Raw genomic sequence first — 20,909 nt, 5'->3', positions numbered from 1 at the left:
TACAATCGAATGCTAAAATTGATTATTATTTGCAAATAATTTTTTTTTAGTTAATTACTAATAGCAATCGATTTTGCAACTAATTGTAAATTGGTTGTTAAATTTTTTTTCCTAAAAAATTTTTACCTAATTTTTTTTTTATTTGCAACTGATTTGTGAATCAGTTGCTAATAGCCCAATTTTTTTTTTATTTGCAATCGATTTGTGAATCAGTTACTAATAGCAACCGATTTTACAATCGATTTTCTCCCAAAAAATTTTCGCTTAATTTTTTTTTATTTGTAAACGATTTGCAAATTAGTTCCTAATAACAATAGATTTTTACAATCGATTAAAATCAGTTGCTATTAGCAATTAATTTTGTAATTGATTTTTTTTTCCAAAAATTTCCTCTCAATTTTTTGTTTCTTTTTTTTTATTTACAACCGATTTATGAATCGGTTGCTAACTGCAACTGATTTTTGAAACATATTAAAATCAATTACTGATAGCAATTGATTTTTTTTCCTTCAAAAATTTTCGTCTATTTTTTTATTTTGATTTGCAACTTATTGAAATCGGTTAACCGATTTTGCAGCTAATTACAACTTAATTGTAAATTTTTCACTCAAAAAATTCCCGTTTAATTTAAAAAAAAAAATTAGTAATCAACAATTGGTGTTAAAATCAATTGCTAATTCACTTACATAAACGACTATTCATTTTTTTACCCACTATTCATTTTTTTTGTAACACCCCTATGTTCGGTAGTGCGTTCTGCTGTTCCGGTGACCAGTGCTGTCCGGACAGCTAGGATGCCTAGAACTACACTTCGTTATGAGTGACGAGACATAAAATAATGAAATACAAGAAAAGAAAATATAAGAAAAACAAAGGAAAAATAATAGCAAAGAAATGTAACCAAGTTAAGCGAGCCGAGAACCCTAGCGATGGGTGACCACTTAGGGAAGTTACTGGCGTGGACCGTTGACTAGCCTCAATTTGCGGGAACCATGGAAAATATTTTTAGGACTTAAAGAGACATCAATTGAAGTAGGAATATCATTAGAAATATCAAAGAAAAATTAAATTATTAGTACAAGGAAAAGTGAGAAATTGAAAAACAGACAAAACCCGGTGTTACCGAAAAATCGGGAATGCAACCCGAACAGGGGCATTATGGTCATTTGACATCCCAAATTGTCTTTTGACCTAAATTTCCATTAAAAATAAATAATATTACACTTGGAAAAATATCATGAAAAATTAAATTGTGGTATATTATATAAAAAGTGAAAGAATGAGGGCATAATTGTAATTAAAGGAACCTTGGATTAATTTAATTTTTAATCAACATTAGTGGAGCACTAAGTGGACATAGGTGGACATATATAAACCCAATATGGACAAATTCAACTTCATCTTCCTCATTCTTCCTCATTGCTGAATTCATTTCTAAAGAAACCTCCATGGCCGACCACTTTTCAAGCTCTTTCTCCACATGATCAAGCCTTGATTCCACATAAATTCCTTCAATAATTCTTGTCTACACACATTGGGCAACATATAGCAAGCAAGAAAGAAGAGTTTTGGTGAGGTTTTGAAGAATTTCCAAAGTGGTAAGTTTGAGTTTTTGAACTTTGCTTTGTTAAAGTTTGTATACTTGTTATGGGTGTTTGAATTGTGAAGAAAATTTTCAAGTTTGAGGAGTTCTTAATATATTAATTTTAGGCAGCCATGGATTTGTATATTTGATGATTTATTTTACATATGTTTGATGAGAATTCATGTTGAATAGGGTGAATTGATGTCCTAGTAGTTAATTTCACATGTAAATGGTGATTATGCACTTGGAATGGAAATTGATGAATTATGGACACTTTGGCATGGTGAAGCTTTTTGGCAGCCTTGAGGGTTTCTTTGATAAATGTATGTGTTCATGAAGATATGGGCAGAATTGTGACATTAAGGATTGATGAGTGTGTATATAGATTGGTTGTGTAAAGTGTATGTAAGAATGAGTAATGTTTAGGTGTATATGTGATTGTACTTAGACTTTGTAAATTTGAGTTTTAATTGGTGTATTGAGGATAATTGTAATCTGCCCAAAGTGACTTTAAAGTGAAGAGGTATGTGGTTTTGGTAATGTACCAAAAAAGAATTGGTAAGGGAAGTTGACATATAGCAATTAAATGTGTAATGGATACATGTATATGTAAGGTAATTAAGGGCAGTATGAATTTTAGCCTATAACTTTAAATGTGTAATCTCAATTGGTATGAGACCAATTGGAGGTAAAACTAGGCACAAAATGTGCCAACTTTCATTAAGAAATCATACCAAAATTCTGCTTGCAAGGTGACATAAAAAAATGACCAATTCGGATTAGGTGCAATTGAAACCTGAAAACTGACCAATTGGGCAGCAGTTAGTGTTTAGGCCATAACTCACTCAAAACAGGTCCAATTGACCTGAAATTTTAACCATGAATAGTTAAGACCCATACCTACAAGTCTTATGAAGACACCAAAGCCCAGAAATGACCATAAGCAAGTCAAACAGCTTGCACAAGTTCGGGTCCAAAAACTGGCCGAACCAAAGTTGACCAAATTTGACCTAAAATGACCTAATTTGATGCCATTTGACCAGAAATAGTAAAATGACCATAACTTGATCTACATTCAGATTGACCTGAAATTTTGCCCCGCGTGCAATAAGACATAGATCTACAAGTTTGTAGTTTTGATCAAAATCCGAAAACTGAGGGAACCAGGTTGTCCGGCTAGGTCAAACTAGTATCCCGGAATCCAGCAAGTTGCATTAAAATGCACTAAACAAGGAAATGAGTTTGGTAAAACTTACCAACCTTAAAATACTATCGAATGTGACATATTAGTGACACTAAAACCTAATTTACCTAGAACACATCGAGGGCCGATATATTAGGTGATTAAGCAAATAATAGATTTCAGTGAACTACTTATCAAGCATTATCGATAGAGACAATTTAATTTAGTACTGAAGCACTTTAAATTGTGTTTCTCAGTTAGTAAAGACTCAGGAAAAGGGAAGGAAACACTGAGTCCAGACCAGGAGACAGTCATCAGAGGTTTGTGCACAACTAGTTTTCAACTGATTTTACTCTGAATAAAATTTCATATGATTAATTGTATGTTATTGATTTAAATTGTGTTTGTGCACAACTAGTTTTCAACTGATTTTGCTCTGAATAATATTTTATATGATTAATTGTATGTTATTGTTTTAAATTGTATTTGTGCTAGTTTTTAACTGATTTTATTTTGAATATCTCATATGATTAAATGACATATTTTTCTTATGTATTATGTTTAACAAGCATTGGATTTGATTCAATGATTATTGAAATTGTTATAGTATGTATGAATTTAGCTTTGTGAAATGGTATTCCCACAAGTATTAAGCATTGTTATGGATTGAATAATTATGTTTTCGAAAATTATAATAGAACATGTTTTGAATTGTGATGGTAATTTTCATGGAAAAATGCAAATTTATGATTTGAATTGTGATGAGCATAAAAATTATTGGATATTGAAATTGACTTTGAATCGAATTGTATTGTGATTTATGCTTACTAAAAGGATTGTGATATTGTTTTATATCTCACTATAGATGCTTGACTAGGTTATTACCCGTCTCTCTCATTTGTTGAGAAGACAATGGAGTTAGTTATGTTTTGATTACCATGGTACGTGCACAGGCTTAGATTTTCCTCTGATTTGAGGTTAGATCTAAGTTTATTTTATCGTTATGGCCCTTGCGGAAGATTCATTATTGTGATGGTACTGTGCACGATGATTCGACCTCCCCGACCATAGGGAGTTAGAATCACATCGAAGATGGCCCTTTCGGATTAGTCTTGCATAGTTAGTGAGATAAAGAATGATTTTTAAAATACAGCATAGTTTTTGAGCTACAACGTGATTTTTGAGATACAACATGATTTTGAGATAAAGATTGATTTTTGAGATACATAATGATTTTTGAGATACAGAATGGCTTTTGAATGGTAAAGAATTGTGATTTCAATTATGGGTTATGTATAATTGATTTTGTTGGAACTACCTTAAATGGTTAGTCATGATTTGATAAATTGAATGTCGTGATCAAAGTCATTTTATACAAATGATTTACATTATTGGAAATGAATATTTTGAGTTTTGGAATTTGATGAGTATTCATATTTCTAAATTATTTACTGTAAATTTTGTCAATGTATATTGTAATATGTTTTAAATTATAGTTGTGCACCACTGAGTTCACCACTCAGCGATAGCTTTGTATGCTGTCGCAGATAAGAAGAGCATAGAGCAGTGAGTAAGTTTCTTTGAAGACACTTTCAGATCAGCTCCAGGTATATTATAGGTATACCCACGTACATAGGTCTGATGTATACAGGTAATAATATGTATGTAACTTATTTGAGCAGTTGTAAATTAAAATTTGTACATTGAAGTTGTAAAGTAAATTATGAGTTATTTTGACTTGTAAAATTTGTATTATATTTCTTTTATCTTATCCTTTGAAAATACTGAAAAAATTGTTGTGGATTGAGTTGAGAAAAATATTGTGTTGAATTTTGTTGGAGTTGAGATTTGGAAAAATATTGAAGTGCTTTTCTGAGTTTCTTTGAAGAACTGTTTTATCCAAAATACAGATGGCACTCTGCCAAAATTTTTACAGAAATTCCAAATAAGTCAAATGTGTTAGTTCTATCACTTCAGTTCACAAAAGTTTTTAATACTTGTAAATAGTGCTCACCACTGTGAAAGAAGTAAGAAAAATTTTTAAAATCCCTTGTAGTGTATTTAATAGGTTATCAGTAGACGGAGTTGATAATTCATTAGGTATACTACGGGATCATGTTGCATCTTACAGAGGGGTAGGGTGTGACATTTTTTCTCTCTTTCTTCTCTTTTTTCCCATTTTATTTACCTTTTTTTTTTCATTCTTATTTATTTTATACATCATCTTTTCTTTTTTAACATATTTTCTTCATCATTTTATCTTTCTCGCCTATTTTTTTTATCATTTTTTTCCTCATTTATTTTCTTTTTCATCTTTTTTTTTCTCATATATTTTTTTCTTCTTCATCATCTTTTTCTTTCTCATCAATTTCCTTTATCATCATCTTTTTCTTTCTCATCTCTATTTTCTTCATCTTCTTTTTCTTTCTCATCTTTTTTATTTAATTTATTTTTTTTGATATAAAATAAAAATTTTTGTACAATATATTTTTTTGTTAGTAAATTATTTGTAGTATTAATTTTTAGTAATTTGTTTGTTATAATAAGTATATATATATGTGTGTGTGTCATTTATCTTATTAATATGTTTTAATATTTAATTTTTTGTTAATATTTTTTATAATAGTTATTATTAGTAATTTTTTTATAATATTTTAATATTAATTTTTAGCACTACTTTTCATTAATAATTTGTTAATTTAGTAATTTTTAAAAATTTTATTTATTTAAATTTTTTTATTTCTTATTTGGAAATCTAATTTTTTTAATAATTTTTTTAAATTAGCAACGAACTTTTTGATTGTTAAATTAGTTGCAAATAGCAACCGATTTATAAAATGATTACAAAATTATAAAATTAAAGACACCAAAATTTTTACAACTAATTAGTAACTGATTTTGGTTGCTATTAGCAAATCGGTTGCTACTAGTAACTAATAATTTTTTACCAAAAAATTTATTTTTTTAAGTTTAATTAATTTGATAACCGATTTAGTTGTCGGTGGTTATTTGCAACCGATTTGATTGTTAATTGTTATTTGCAACCAGACTTATTACAACTGACTGAATCAGTTACAAAATTGATTAGCAACCGATTATAATTGATTCGACTAGTTACTATTTTTTTTAGTGAATTCAATGAATTCTGCTATCCGAAAAATTATTAAGAATTGTATATAATATTATTAAATATATTTCTTTATTTATAACTAAAATAATTTATTAATTAATATTTAAATATCTTATATTTTTTAAAAAATATTTAGTTTTATTTATTAAAAAAATTTAATAATTAAATTTCTCAGATGTTAATCTAAATAAGTATATATATATATATATATATATATATATATATATATATATATATATATATATATATATATATATATATATATATATATATATATATATAACCATAAAAAAAAACATTATAAATAATATAATTTAAAACTAAGCAATATTTTGACCTTAATTTATGTATTTTATTCATTAATCACCTACTCAAATGCCAAGGAAAGTTGGATCCATAACTGTTTTCCTTTCCTTGGCATTTGAGTAGGTGATTAATGAATAAAATACATAAATTAAGGTTAAAATATTGCTTAGTTTTAAATTATATTATTTATAGTGTTTTTTTTTATGGTTATATATATATATATTTTTTAATTTAGGAGTTCAATTCGGTTTATTCACCTTTTAATGTTTTAACGGTGAATTAAGGTGCTAAACAAAGCAATAGAGGACAAAAGCAAAAGTGATGAAACCAAGTGCTGAGTGAAAATAAAAAAAAAATAAAAAAAATAAAAAACAAAAAAGGTTGCAAGTAATTTTAATATGTGGAAAATCAATTCGCATCGTCAACAACACGCCCGGGAGTGTGCTTCACCCAGCAAGGCCGTGTTTCATGAGTGCCTTATGATGCACCGCGTGTTTTGGAATAAATCATGCACAAATTTCTTTGTGCATTAAACATATTTATCGTGGATGTTCGTTAGCATCTTTAACTTTTTATTTTCCCTCTATAAGTTTAATGTATTTTATTCAATAATTTATTAATTATGAACCATCAATCTTATAGAGGCACTATATATGATATTGGATACACTTTTGAAAATTAATAAGAAATTTTATTTTCTCTCAACCTTTCTTTTTTTATTATTCTCTTAGTTTTGTCTAATTTTATAACATATTATCAACACGAGACTCTAGCCTCAATCATATATGGGTTTCATGTTTTCTTATACAAATATACTTGTACAATTGTATATAATAACAATATAAGACAAGCACATACCTGTCTTTTTCCCTTAATTGTATTTGATTGATTTGGAGGGTCATTTGATTCACTTTCCTTAGTAATCCTACTCTTCCTTAGTCCTTCAGGTAAACTTCTAGGTATTGCTCTAGATCTCCCATAAAGTGGAGGCCTCCCTCTTTTCTTCTGTAACATTCAAGTATGTGAGAATACATATTTATCATGTATTTAAATTATATAACTATAACTCTAAGTAAATGTAAGCATACATGAGTGTACCTTTGGTTGATTGCCATTAGGTGCTTCAGATGGTGCTTCAGACCTCCTATTATGTCCATAGGTATTACAATTGGTGCATTTCATTTTTACACCTTCCTTTGATAGTCAAGATTTGTTCCCATTTTTCTTATCTTTTACTTCTGTCATATACTTCCTCCTTGATTTCTTTGGCCTCCTAGGCATTTTCTTGAAAGGTGGAGTAAGTATTGCCCATCCCTCAACTTTTGGCCATATTTTATGACCATTCAAAGTTCTCAATGCTTTTTTGTATGTGACAATATAGTTGTCCTTTGAATAAAATGCACCTACAAAGTTCACATTATCCTGCCTTATGTAGTTAATACATGCACAAGCATGATGGTAAGGAATACTTGTTAAGTCCCATATCTTGCAACTACATGTTTTGGCCACCAAATCAACTACAAATCTGTCATCTCTAATGCACACTTCAAAAGTATCACCCGCTACAGGTTTTAACACATAATCCTTTATCTTCATCTTAGCTAACTCTAACATTTTCTAATCCTAGGGCTGATAATATCATCATTTCTCATCATATTCTTCAAATTGGTGTGCTTTCTCTCCATTAATAGTGATCTTTTCATTTCTAACATGTCAATCAAAAGCAATGACCAAGCTTGCATAATATAAGAGCTGAAACACTCACAAATGTTATTTTCCACATTGTTTGACTTTGTCATGGTGCTAATGAAAGCTTTGCAAAATAGTCTAGGCTCTCTTACCAAAATGATGCACATGCTAGAGTAGACTTTCCTTGATCTCATCCAATTTTGTCTTAAAATCAGCTTCATAGTTACTATAGGCAGCATTCCAAAATAACTTCCTAAACTTCTCTCCTTTATGGACTTTTTTCTAATTAGCCTAAATGTGTTTAGCATAGTTCCTATGCTCAGCATGAGGTGCCAACCTATTAATTGCATTTATTAATCCTTGCATCCATATGTTACACAATGTTATTAATGGAAATATGTGATAATTATAAAATTATAAAGAATTGAAGCATGAGGTGTGTGACAAATACCTTCTGTTGGTCATTGATAAAAGCCCATCCATAGCCATCAATAATGTTGAGCTCTTCAAATAGGATTTGTAAAAACCATTGCCAACTATCTTCCTTTTCTCCTTCAATAACTGCCTAAGCTATAAGAAACTTTTGATTGTTCCCATCTTTCCCAATTGCCACTATTAATGCCTTTAGGAAAGTACCATCAAAACCTAAAATTGCCTTACAACCTCAAAAAATCCCTTCTTCAAAGCACTAAATCTAATATAAAATCTTTTAGAGATTGGTTTCATGCTCATAGGATCATTATCAAGCATTAAATCAAACCTGCCCTCCCTATCAACCTTCATTAACTTTGCCTTATATGACCTAAGCCTTGCATAGTGCTTTGATAGCGAACCCCTTATTATGTTAATTAAATCAAACCTTCTCTCTGTAACACTGCTACTTGTTAACAGCCAAAGAGTATTTGTCCATCAAAGTGGATATCATGTCCTTCACAACAAACTCATAGTTTGACCTGATTTAGTTTAGAAATTCTAATGCAATCCATTTTGTTGTAGCTTGCTTATTGGTTAGGGATCTGAAGCATGAATGTTCCTTAACATAAGTCTTTATTACAAAGCTACACTCATCCTGCACCTGACTACCATAAAATCTCCATTTACAACCCTCCATACATCTAGCATCAATTTTTTTTCTTTTCACTCTTTGCAAACCAAATGTCAAACCCATTCATAATTGCATATTTCTACCTTACTTCTTTACATTGCCTGCTATCTATAAATCTCAAACCAACTTCAAATTGGATGCTAATATGGTCACATTTTGGGTCATACATATATTCTCTTCTTTTCTTACCCTTCATATTTCTAATAAATTCATCATCACTCTTAGGTGGAGTATGGGATATGTCATCATAGTCAATTTCATTAAAGAGATTGATCCCTAATGGTTGCCTGTCATCATGCATTTCATTTTTATTGTCATTTTCAGGTAAAATAGCATTCTCCAAATTCTCTTCCAAACCAACATTCTCCAAATTCTTTATCCCTTTCATTACTTCTTGAAACTCACTATCATCAGTCATGTAATCTTCAAAAGCAGCTTCATCACTATCATCATTAATTGCATCCATATTATTTTCTACATCATACTCAACATTTGTACTACTACCACTGTTTTCACTAGCTTCAAATCCCCTAATGTCTATATTCTGCAAATTTGTGTTAACACTATCATCTTCACCATCTAAAGCTTCATAATTAAAACTTATTGCATCACCATCATTTAGATTAGACTTACACTTAGATTTAGGTGACATAGACTTAGTTGTACCTTGAAGGTTTGCACCCTCATTTACTATATGATTTTTATCCTCAAACACATTACCTTCCATAGCTTCCACATGCACATGAATGTCACATTCTTCATCCCATTTTAACATCTCTAAAACATCACTGTCATTGTATTTCCTAATATACCTTATTCCTTCCTTCCTTCTTTGGCTCTTCAAGGATAAAGTAAGCCATTTTTTTAATTTCCCCACATCCCAATTTCTTCAATTTTTCCTATATTTCCAAATACCCCATCAAGTCAGGGTCAATATATTCCCAATAAAAAACCTTACCTCCATCATAGTAAAAGTTATCATCCCCATCCCTTAACACCCCACCGTGATGCAACATAATGGAAATATAAACCATTATCTTCAACCTTTGTATGTTAAAGTTAAACAAAACAATGAAAAAATAGAGATTTATTAATATCAAAGATAACTAATGTTTTTTTCTAAAATAGTAAAACACAGTAACTGTAACACCGCTAATTGCATGGCCTGGTATATTTCATTATTCCGGTGATCGGTGTCAGTCGGAACAATTAAGGGGATTAGAACCACACTTAAGACAACTAGATAAGCCATAAACACAAATAATTAGTAATTGTCAATTAGTTAAGTATAAATAAGAAAAACAGAACATAAGAAGTTAAACGAGCTGAGAGTCACAGCGATGGGTGACCTTCTCGGGAAGGACTGCGAAGTCGATTTAAACTCAAATTTTGAATCGTAAAATGTAACGCTGCGGTCCTTAGGACTATTACGAATACAGTGGAAAAGAGAAAATTATGAAAAAGAATTGTCAAGCCAGTTAAATAATTAGGTCAAGGATTCGAAAGAAATATTGAATTATTTTCAAACCGGGTCGAACCGATGAGGGGCAATTTGGTCAATTGACTCCGAGAGCTGACTCCTGACCTAACTGTCCAATAAAATTGGATAAAAAAAATTTCAGAATCGGGAATTAAATTAAAGAACTAAATGAAAAATAAAGGAAAAAGAAAAAGAATTAAAAGTTGAATTATTACATCACACATATGACATCATGGATGATGTCAAAATTCATTTTAATTTTCCCCCAATAATTGACCAAGTCAAATATAATTATTAAACACATAAAATACAAAAAAATTAAAAGAAATTTCACTCTTTTTCCCTCACCATTTTCAGCCAACTCTTTCTCCCTCACTCACCTCCATTTTTACTCCTCCATTAAAGCTAGAGCAAGCTTTTTACCCATCAATTAACCCTAATTCTCAAAAATTTCCCTTATAAACCTTACAATCTCAACTAGAAAAGGAGATTGAAGAAACAAAGAAAAGGAAAAAGGGAGAAAAATTGAAGATTGAACTCCAAAGTTGAGGTAAGGAATTAAATTGACATTTTTAGTTTAAAATACATGTTATGAGTTAAATTAACTTAGATTTCAACTTTAAAATCAAAACAAAACATGGTTGAGGGACCAAACATAAATTTCAGCCAGCCTTAGTTAGGGTTTGAAATGGGTGAATTTGATACATTTGAATGGTTGCTTAGGTTGAATTAGGTATGTAAACTATAGATAGGTGTTTAGAATGCATTAGGTTTGAATTTTATGAATTAGGGTTTTGACACCTAGGGTTTTGGAAGTAAAAAATGTGAGAATTGGTCAAATAGTGTGTTTGACCTTGTTTGAGATAAAAAATGGTCATTTGTGACCAATTGAGATGTGTTGGAAGTGTTAGGAGTGAGTTTAAATTCGGATTGAAAATGGTCATATTGCAGGCAGCAGGACCAAGGTCCCTTTTAGGGATCAAAATGAAGGAACGAAAGCGTGAAAAACACAAGTTTATACCATTGAATTCAAAAATTTTCACTTAGGGTCACATGCATCATGCAAGATTTATTTTTAACTATTTGATTTCAATGATAAACAACATATTAAAACTCTTTTAATATGTTTTTGGATCTGTATTTACCATTTAAGATTTTAAAATTAATCATATTAATTTTAGAACCCTAGATTAAATCAAGAATGATTACACTAACCTCTTGATGCACTGCAGCGTATTTGCGCCTTTGAGATTCGTCTTCAGGACACCAAATATTGTCCCTCTAGCTTGTCCACACCAAAAACACCTATGGCAGTCCTTGAACAGCTTCTAAAGCTTTTTCTATTAATTAAAAATTCAAGTTCTACCTTTTAGGAGATTAAAGATGTAAACAGGACACTAGAAACAATTTCTAGTATTTTTAATTCAAGAGATTGATGGCTAATTTCTTTGAATTGATGAGAGATGAAGAGGAAGAGAGGGAGAGCTTCAAAATGGCATGAAAAAGGAGTGTGGCTGTTGGTTGTATTTTATTTTCTCATAACAACACTTATATAGCTAGGTTAACACATTAAACCCTTGCCACATGTCACCCTTTGATTAGCTCTAGGTTTAAGTGACCCATTCACATTGTGCCAAGTGTCAAACCTATATTTAATCTTAATTTTAATCATCTTACATGATTAAAAGACATTTGACAAGCTTATGTGTAATGCCATGTGTCACCATCTCATGGTGCCACGTGTCACACTGCGAAATGACCAAAATGCCCCTGTGTCTTAATTTTCAGTTCTTAACCCGAAATAACTATTTCTCTTTTTCTAATTAATTTATATCAAATATAAATTAATTAATTAATCTCTATTAATTAATTTCTCATTAATTAAATTCATATTTAAACACTTTAAATATAAATTTAACTTATACTATACATCCAATGATCTAGATTTGGTTTCAAGTCATGCTAGGGACTTTGCAATCTAATTGTAAATCAAACCTATTTAATTAATCAATTAAACTCTTTAATTAATTAATTAAATCATATTTAATTAGGTGACTACTTGTGTATGTGTGTGACTTACTAGGCTCATCACTAATTGGCAATGAGACATGATATCAACTCTTAATATCATCAGAACTCTTTCTTACCATAAATGATTTCTCTAAATCATTTTATGCACCTCATATGCCATGGTTAATACCTAGCATAGCATGCCATGGACACCCAATTAGTAATAAGGTTTACCTTAAATGAACCTATAATCATATGTTACCATGCACTAGAATCTCTCTGTTACAAAATCCCAACTCAAGCTGGAGTCATAGTTTATGTCAAACTCCATTTGCTATGAATATTATGTTCTCTTTTAATTCCAGTTCTTGATTAAAAAGATTTTCTCATTAGAAACTCTTTTCTGATTAAATCTATCTGTCCTGGCTAGGAACTTGAAACATCAAAAATAATTAAATGAACATAGGATTTTATCTCTATTTACTTAGAGGAACAGATTCCATCTTGATCAACACCTACCTCCATATATAACTAGCAGGAGCCAACACATGCCCATATACCCATACACAGTACAAGTATGAAAGCAGTATCAAACTCAAACTACCTATATACAAGATAACTGTGCTATCTCAGGTCTAAAGATTATATGCATTGATATGATTTATAACAAAACATTGACAAGAGTAAACTCCATATGCTTGTCATAAGTGTCACTGGTTCGGCCTATTTATCATTTATAAGTACCTATCATGTTTGTCATATGGCATGAGACTCACCATTCCATCTTATTTATATCTCATATAAATAACTTGGGAACAAACATGAATACAATCTTTTTGGATAAGTCATATCCTTATTATGAAGTATTCTCGATTGTGAACCTATTTATGATACTTTATGCTAGAAATAATGTCACTCATATTCTTAACAACTTAAGAATAATATTTCTAATAAAATATCAATGGACCTTTTCTATTACACATAAATATATTATTTAAACAGAAAAGTGGAAAAGCCTTTATTAACAAAAATATGTACAAGATACATACTAAATGATATGCTCTAGGGCTTACTACTAACATAAAACTGAAACTTTACAAGTTCAATTGGTATGAGACCAATTAGGAATGAAAATAGACACAAAATGGAACATTTTTCATTTAGGAATCATGCCCAAAAAGTGACCAAAACCTAGTGAACAAATTGACCAAATCCGGACTTATGCAGTCTGACTGTACAAAAATGATCAAATAAATAGTGTTTGTTCATTTGGCCATAACTTGGGCTATGCAGGTCTAAATGACCTGAAATTTTACCAGTGGACAGCTGAGATATAGAGCTAAAACTTTCATGAAGAACACAAATCAAAATTATGCCCTTAACTAAGTCATTTAGCCACCCAAAGTTGGTAACTTAAAACTGCCAGAACCAGAATTTGCTCAGAAAATCTGGGTTAGGTCCAATCCGGTAGCTATGATTCAAATGGCTATAACTTGAGCTACAAAACTCCAAATGGAGTGATTAAAAAAGGAGAATAAATTTAAGACAATAGGGAACACTTTATATGGAGAAAGTTTTGCCAAATTCTAACCTAAAAATGACCAATAGAACAGTACAACTTAAGACACCAAAACTGAAAATTTGCAAATTTGCCTAAAAGACTTAGATTTTGAGTAAACAACCAAAACCAATAAATTTAGTAACCAAAATGTGGTATGTGGGTGAAGTTGGAATTCTCATACCTATTAAGCCTTAGAAAGTCAATAAATTGACTTGAATAGTTTCGTGAATAGTAACCCCGAAACATAAAGTTTAAAGAATGTCAAGTTTAGCATATTAGAGCTAGGTAAAAGTGAAGTTAAATTTATTTTGGATTTCTGATAAGTTATGATACTGAAACACTGTGAAACTGTGTGTTTTAGTTGAAAAGAACACCGGGAAAGAACCGAGGAATCGAGTCAAGGCCAAGAGGCGACTCACTTAAGGTTTGTGCACAACATTAACATGCTTTAAAATTTTTTTACAAAGTACATAAAATGTGTATTATGCTTTTACTTTAAATTGTTAAAAGTTTATTTGTGTATATTTGAAATGGAAATGTTTAGTAAATTGTTAAGATAAGTTTTGAAACCACAGTGTCATGACCATATCTTTGAACACGTCACTAGCATGACTAGTGGGGGTAATCAGTTTCGAATATTGATTCCTTCTCTGGCTGAAGTGTTGAGGTGTGTGCCAGTAGAAGAAGAAATTGAATGGATATCCATATATTTGAGCTAGCTAGCGTTGTGATGTGACTTCTCCTTAGCCTCTGGCTATTGAGATTATATTTGTTTCGAATGGCATGATATAACTATGGGTTTTATGAAATATGTTTTGATACTTCGAAATGAAATTGTTTGGATTAAAATCTTATAATTCATATTTTATATTTAATTATCATGTTTAGTCCAATTTTTGAATAAATATGATTTAAATTCTGCATAAAGATTATTTTAGTATGTTGTGCACCACTGAGTCCTAGTACTCAGTGATGGCTATTATTGTTGTCACAGATATAGAGACTAGAAGAGCAGCAGAGTGAGCTACTGAGGATAGAGGAGTTACTACCCTGAAGTCTATCGGGTATATTTTATACCCTAACTGTAAAAATTTATTTTGATGTATGTAATGTATGTAAAGGTATGGACATGTAAAACTGATCTTGAGCAGTTTGTATAAAGTTTGTAATAAATTTTAGTTTGAATTTCTCTCAATATAAATTTTTGTAATGATATATATAAATTGTTTTATCTTTAATGAAATATGAATGGAAATATTTTGCTTTAAATTGAATGAAATTGATTAATGGTATTTTGATGAATGTTGAATATTGGAAATTGTGGATTTGCATTTTTGGAAGTTGATAAATGATGTTGAAATTGATTGGGACGATTGTGAATTTGAAGAAGTGGTTGAGATAAATAATTGGAAGTGTTTTTTTTAGGTATTTGAAGAACTGTTTTCTCAAAATACAGACGGCACTCTGCCGAAATTTTAATAAAATTTGCGGAAAAATAAAATGGGCCAAAAATTTTAACTGGTTTTCAACTTTAATTAAATGTTTTAATACCTATTAGAAAATACTCACCACTTATAAAAGTAAGAAAATTGTCTTAAAATCCCTTGTAGGGTACTTAATGAGTTATCGGTAGGTGAAGTTCGGTAGTTCATTAGGTATTCTACGGGATCATGTTATGCCTTACAGAGGGGTAAGGTGTGACAGTAACTGTTCATGCATGTGAGAATAGTGCATATATTGTGAAATATGTAAACTCAATCATGCCTCTACGTCCACACTATGTATGGGAAGTTTCCTTTCCACCCTTGTGCTTTGTCGATACGGGACCACACAGAGCTTTGATGCTTCATTCCTCTCCACTCAAGTGCAATAAGCTTTTTGAAATTGAAAATGTTTGTAATGGTAGACACTGTACTAAGGGACCACACCTTTTTCCTTTAACCTTCTTGGTTTTGGTTGAGAGAAAGTTAAATCTTCATTTTTGTTAAGGTTAGGGATTATAAAACACTTAGGGATTTTTTTATCATTGATAGAGGTTTCATTTTAGTGTTAAGATAGCTAACTGGGAAGCTGACTAGGATGCTGACATATCCATTCCATTAAACTTTAATATTTTTATATATAATTTTTTTATATAATATAATATTATTACAATATATTGATTATAATTTATCATAATTCATTTTCATGGCATATATGTTATTTGTGCATCTTATCATTTTTATGTTTAAGTTAATGAAAACGAAAATATGTCAATGGAAATAAAAAAAAATTTATAAATTTAAGAGTAAAAATGATAAGAGGTGAAATTTAGCATGAAAAATTATTCTTATAATATAGTTTTATAATTGTAAGTGTTTTATAAATATAAGAATTTAACTATTTATTATTTTATTAATTCATATATTTTCCTGTTAAATTTCTTCAATAATGAAGTGCATGTTGAGTTTATCAAGACTAATTAGCTTTTAGTATTTTATAATTTTTATAGAACGTATATAATTAGCATGAAAATATAAATTTTCCCAATATTATTTAAGAATTTATATATATAATAGTAAAATAAATTCAATTTGGTATAGTTTCATATATGTTGATCTTTTCTTAATATAGTTTTTTCATTAGTTTTGTTTGATATAATTAATCATGCACACCCATATCAATAAATAATAATATTATTAATTTTTTTTATATATAATATTTTATATAATTTTATTTTTTCTTATGATATGAAGAAATATTTTAAAAATAAGATTGACAAATATATTGATGTTAATAAATCATTTATAAATAATAAATTAATAACTAAAATTTTCTTTTTATATAAAAATAAAAAACAATGCTAATAGAATAAAAAAAATTTGACTTTAGTATATCATTTTTATTTTTAATTGGAATGAATATAATAAAAAAGCGTACAGATAATTATTTGGTTTATAATAAAATACTTAGTCAAATTAACTTATAAACACCAAAATAAAACTCCCCCCTTGCAATTTTTTTTTTTTAACTTATAATCACAACTTATAATCTCTAAAAAATATCTTAAATATCAGCAGGTTAGCTTAAAACTATGGCTTATAAGTTAGGCCAAACACACTTTTAGAAATATATTAGGAGTTAGGAAATATAAAATTTATTTAATTTATAAATATAACAGAAATTATGAATTTATAATAATATAGGAATCGAAAATAAAAATTTAATAAAATAAATATGTCTGACCCAAAGTTAGACTACTTTTCTTGTAAATGTTGGGCAATTTTTTTTAATCTTTATTAAGTTTAATTCATTCTTTACATATTAAATTCATAATTCTTATTGAATTCACTTTTTTGATTCACTGAGAAATTAACTTTAAAATTTTTTTTCTACCTATTTTTAAATTAAATTTTTTATAATTATTTTCTAAAAGTAAACATCAAACTTTAATAAATGAAGTTGTTGAATCCAAATAAATAAATAAATAATTCTATTAAATAATTTAATGCTTATTTGATTGTTAATCATTATAAGATTGTTGAAGTTTATTTGATGGTTTTTTCGTTAAGAATGCAATGGAGTATATGAAGTTTACTTTTTTAGTAAGTTTGGTTTGTTTAACAACTATTTTCATGGCAATCCAGGCCAAGTTGAAGAATTCAATCACGATACTGAATCTTACAGCGACGGGTTCATTTAATATTTAATTAATTTTTTATTTTTAATTTATTTTTATAATGATTATATTTTAATTTTGTATGCTTTTGTTGTATGGCTGAAGAGAAATCTAAAGTTATTGTCGAATATGAAGCTCAAAGGAACACATTTAAAAATTATTTTTAATAGTTTTTTATAATTAATTTGACTTTAAGTTGAATAATTGATTTTGTGTTTAGATTGAAATAGTATTTTTCATTGTTATTTTATTGTGATAATGATTGGATTATAGTTTTTTACATTTAATTGTAGAAATAGAAGAAAATTTAAAGCTGTTGTAAAGTAGGATGCTTAAAAGGATAAATTTGTTTGATATTTAAGAAACTGAAATTATAATTTAATAGCTGTATTATTAGATTTTTTTTTCTTTGTTATAACGTTTTTGTTTATATATATATATATATATATATATATATATATATATATATATATATATATATATATATATATATATATATATATATATATAGTTGTAGTGTGAAATGAAAATGTAAAGATTTTGAATTGCATGTTCACGTAATAGGCATACTCTAACGAACAGATTAACAAATCATTTTTATTTTTTAAAATATTGCTTAATTTTTTTTATCGTAATTATCTTTGTAGATAATTATTTTATTTGTTGTATGTTTAATTATAGGGATAAAGAAAAATGCAAAGTTTGAATTTAAGTTGATAATCAAAAGGCTCGCTTGTTATTTTAAAACATTGCAATTATAATATAATATATTTTTCTACTTTTACTCTTATTTAATATTATTTTATTTGAATTCCTTATTTACACTATTTTTACTTGTATAACTATTGAGAAGTGTGATATAATATTTTAAGTTGGAAGTTCTAGTTTTAGGTCAATGTCTATATCTAATAATATTTTTTGTAAAATTTCATAATAATTACTTTTTTAATTTGTTGTTATTTATTTGAGTAAGTTCAACAGCAAATATAGTATGATAATGAAGCGTCATTGTGTGAAAAAAGTCTAATAAGAAATTATATGAAAACTTTATATATATATATATATATATATATACACCAATTTCATTTGTTGCATATTTTCCAATCCAACCATTGAGAATTATATTTTGGAGGTTGAAGGTAGAACATTGACTATCAATCTAGGTGAAGCTTCGAACTGTTGAAAACGTATTCTCATTGGACTACTTTTACTTGTGGAACAATTGAGAAACTTGATAGAAGATTTGAAACTAGAAGTTCTAGTTACAGGTTGATGTTTGTATTTAATAATATTTTTCTTTAAATTTAATAATAATTTTTTAATGTGTTGTTATTTGTTTGAGTAGGTTCAATAACAAATATAGCGTGATAGTTAAGTGTCATTATGTGGAAAAGTTTAACATGATATATATATATATATATATATATATATGAAAAATTTTTAAACACTACTAATTTCATTTTTTATATGCCATTTAGCATCTACCAATTTCATTTGTTACATATTTTCTGATCCAAACATTGCGATCTTTAAATTTCATTTGTTGCATACTTTCTGAAACAAACATTGCGAAATGTATTTTGGGGGTTGAAGGTAAATCAAGGACTATCTATCTGTGTAAAACGTCTAACTATTCAAAAGTATTATGTCATGGGACTATATTTTACTTGTAGAACTATTGAGAAGCATAATAAAAGATTTTAAGGTGGAAGTTCTGGTTACAAGTTGATGTTTATATTTAATAATATTTTTGCAAAATTTAATAATAATTACTTTTTTTTAATATGTTCTATTTTAGTTGATTCAACAGTAAATATAGCGCAATAATGAAGCGTCTTCACATGAAAAGTTATCACACTTTATCCCTCTGTAAGGCATAACATGATCCCGTAAAATACCTAATGAATTATCAAACAATACCTACCGATAACTCATTAAGTACCCTACAAGGGATTTTAAAACAATTTTCTTACTTTTGTTAAGTGGTGAGCGTTTTCTAGTAGGTATTTAAAACATTTAATTGAAATTAAAAACTAGTTAAAACTTTTAGCCCATTTTATTTTTTCGCAAATTTTATAAAAATTTTGACAGAGTTCCGTTTATATTTTGAGAAAACAGTTCTTCAAATACCTGTAAAAAGCACTTCCAAAAATTTTCTCAACCACTACATCAATTTCACAATCAATCTCAACAATTTCTCAAATATCAAATTCAACAGTCAACATTTCTTAATTTCCAAAGTTCAATCATCAGTAAAATAATATCTATCAATCTTATTCAAATTAAAATAAAACATTTCCATTCATTAAAGACAACCAACTATATATATACATCATACCAAAATCTATAGTATGAAAATTCAAACTAAATTTTATTACAACGTTATACAAACTAAATTTTATTACAACTTTATACAAACTTTGTACAAACTGCTCAAGACCAATTTACATGTCCATACATTTATGTGCAATACATACATCAAAATAAATATTTACAGGCAGGATATAAATTATACCCAATAACTTCAAGCTGATAAATCCTCAATCCTCAGCAGCTTAGTCTGCTGCTCCTTTAGTCTCTATATCTGCGACAGCAATAAAAGCTATCGCTGAGTACTAGGACTCAGTGGTGCACAACATATTAAAATAATCTTTATGCAGAACTTAAATCACATTTGTTCAAAATTTTGACTGAACATGAGAATTAAATACAAATCATGCATTATGAGATTTTAATCCCAAAAAATTTCATTTTGAAGTATCAAATCACATTTCATAAAACCCACAGTTAGTTCATGCCATTTGAAACAAATAGAATCTCAATAGCCAAAGGCTAAAGAGAAATCACAGCACAAGGCTAGCTAGCTCAAATATATGGATATCCATTCACATCCTCTTCTACTGGCACACCTCAACACTTCTCCAGAGAAGGAATCAAAATTCAAAACTAATTACCCCCACTAGTCGTGCTAGTGAGGTGTTCAAATATATGGTCATAACATTGTGGTTTCAAAACTTATCTTAACAATTTGCTAAACATTGTCATTTCAAATATGCACAATAACTTTCACAATTTAAATCAAAATATCATAAATAAGGTCACAATAAACTTTCAACAATTCAAAGCAAAAGTAAATTGCATATTTCATTCGCTTTATCAATGAATTTTAAAGCATAGTGATGCTGTGCACAAACCTCAAGCG

The 20,909-nt window shown here is 28.7% G+C and overlaps 1 protein-coding gene across 1 annotated transcript; it reads right to left on the bottom strand.

Annotated features, from left to right (window-relative positions):
• Positions 1-7,407: 7,407 nt before the first annotated feature.
• Positions 7,408-7,800, bottom strand: LOC110672327 (uncharacterized). Its single transcript, XM_021835070.2, has one exon. The coding sequence runs from the start codon at positions 7,798-7,800 to the stop codon at positions 7,408-7,410; it is 393 nt and encodes a 130-aa protein (XP_021690762.1).
• Between the last annotated feature and the right edge of the window lie 13,109 nt (positions 7,801-20,909).

This window comes from Hevea brasiliensis, chromosome 8 (genome assembly GCF_030052815.1).
Source record: "Hevea brasiliensis isolate MT/VB/25A 57/8 chromosome 8, ASM3005281v1, whole genome shotgun sequence".
Lineage (NCBI taxonomy): Eukaryota > Viridiplantae > Streptophyta > Magnoliopsida > Malpighiales > Euphorbiaceae > Hevea > Hevea brasiliensis.
The sequence above is the reverse complement of the archived record's forward strand: the minus strand, read 5'-3'. Positions and strand labels throughout refer to the sequence as shown.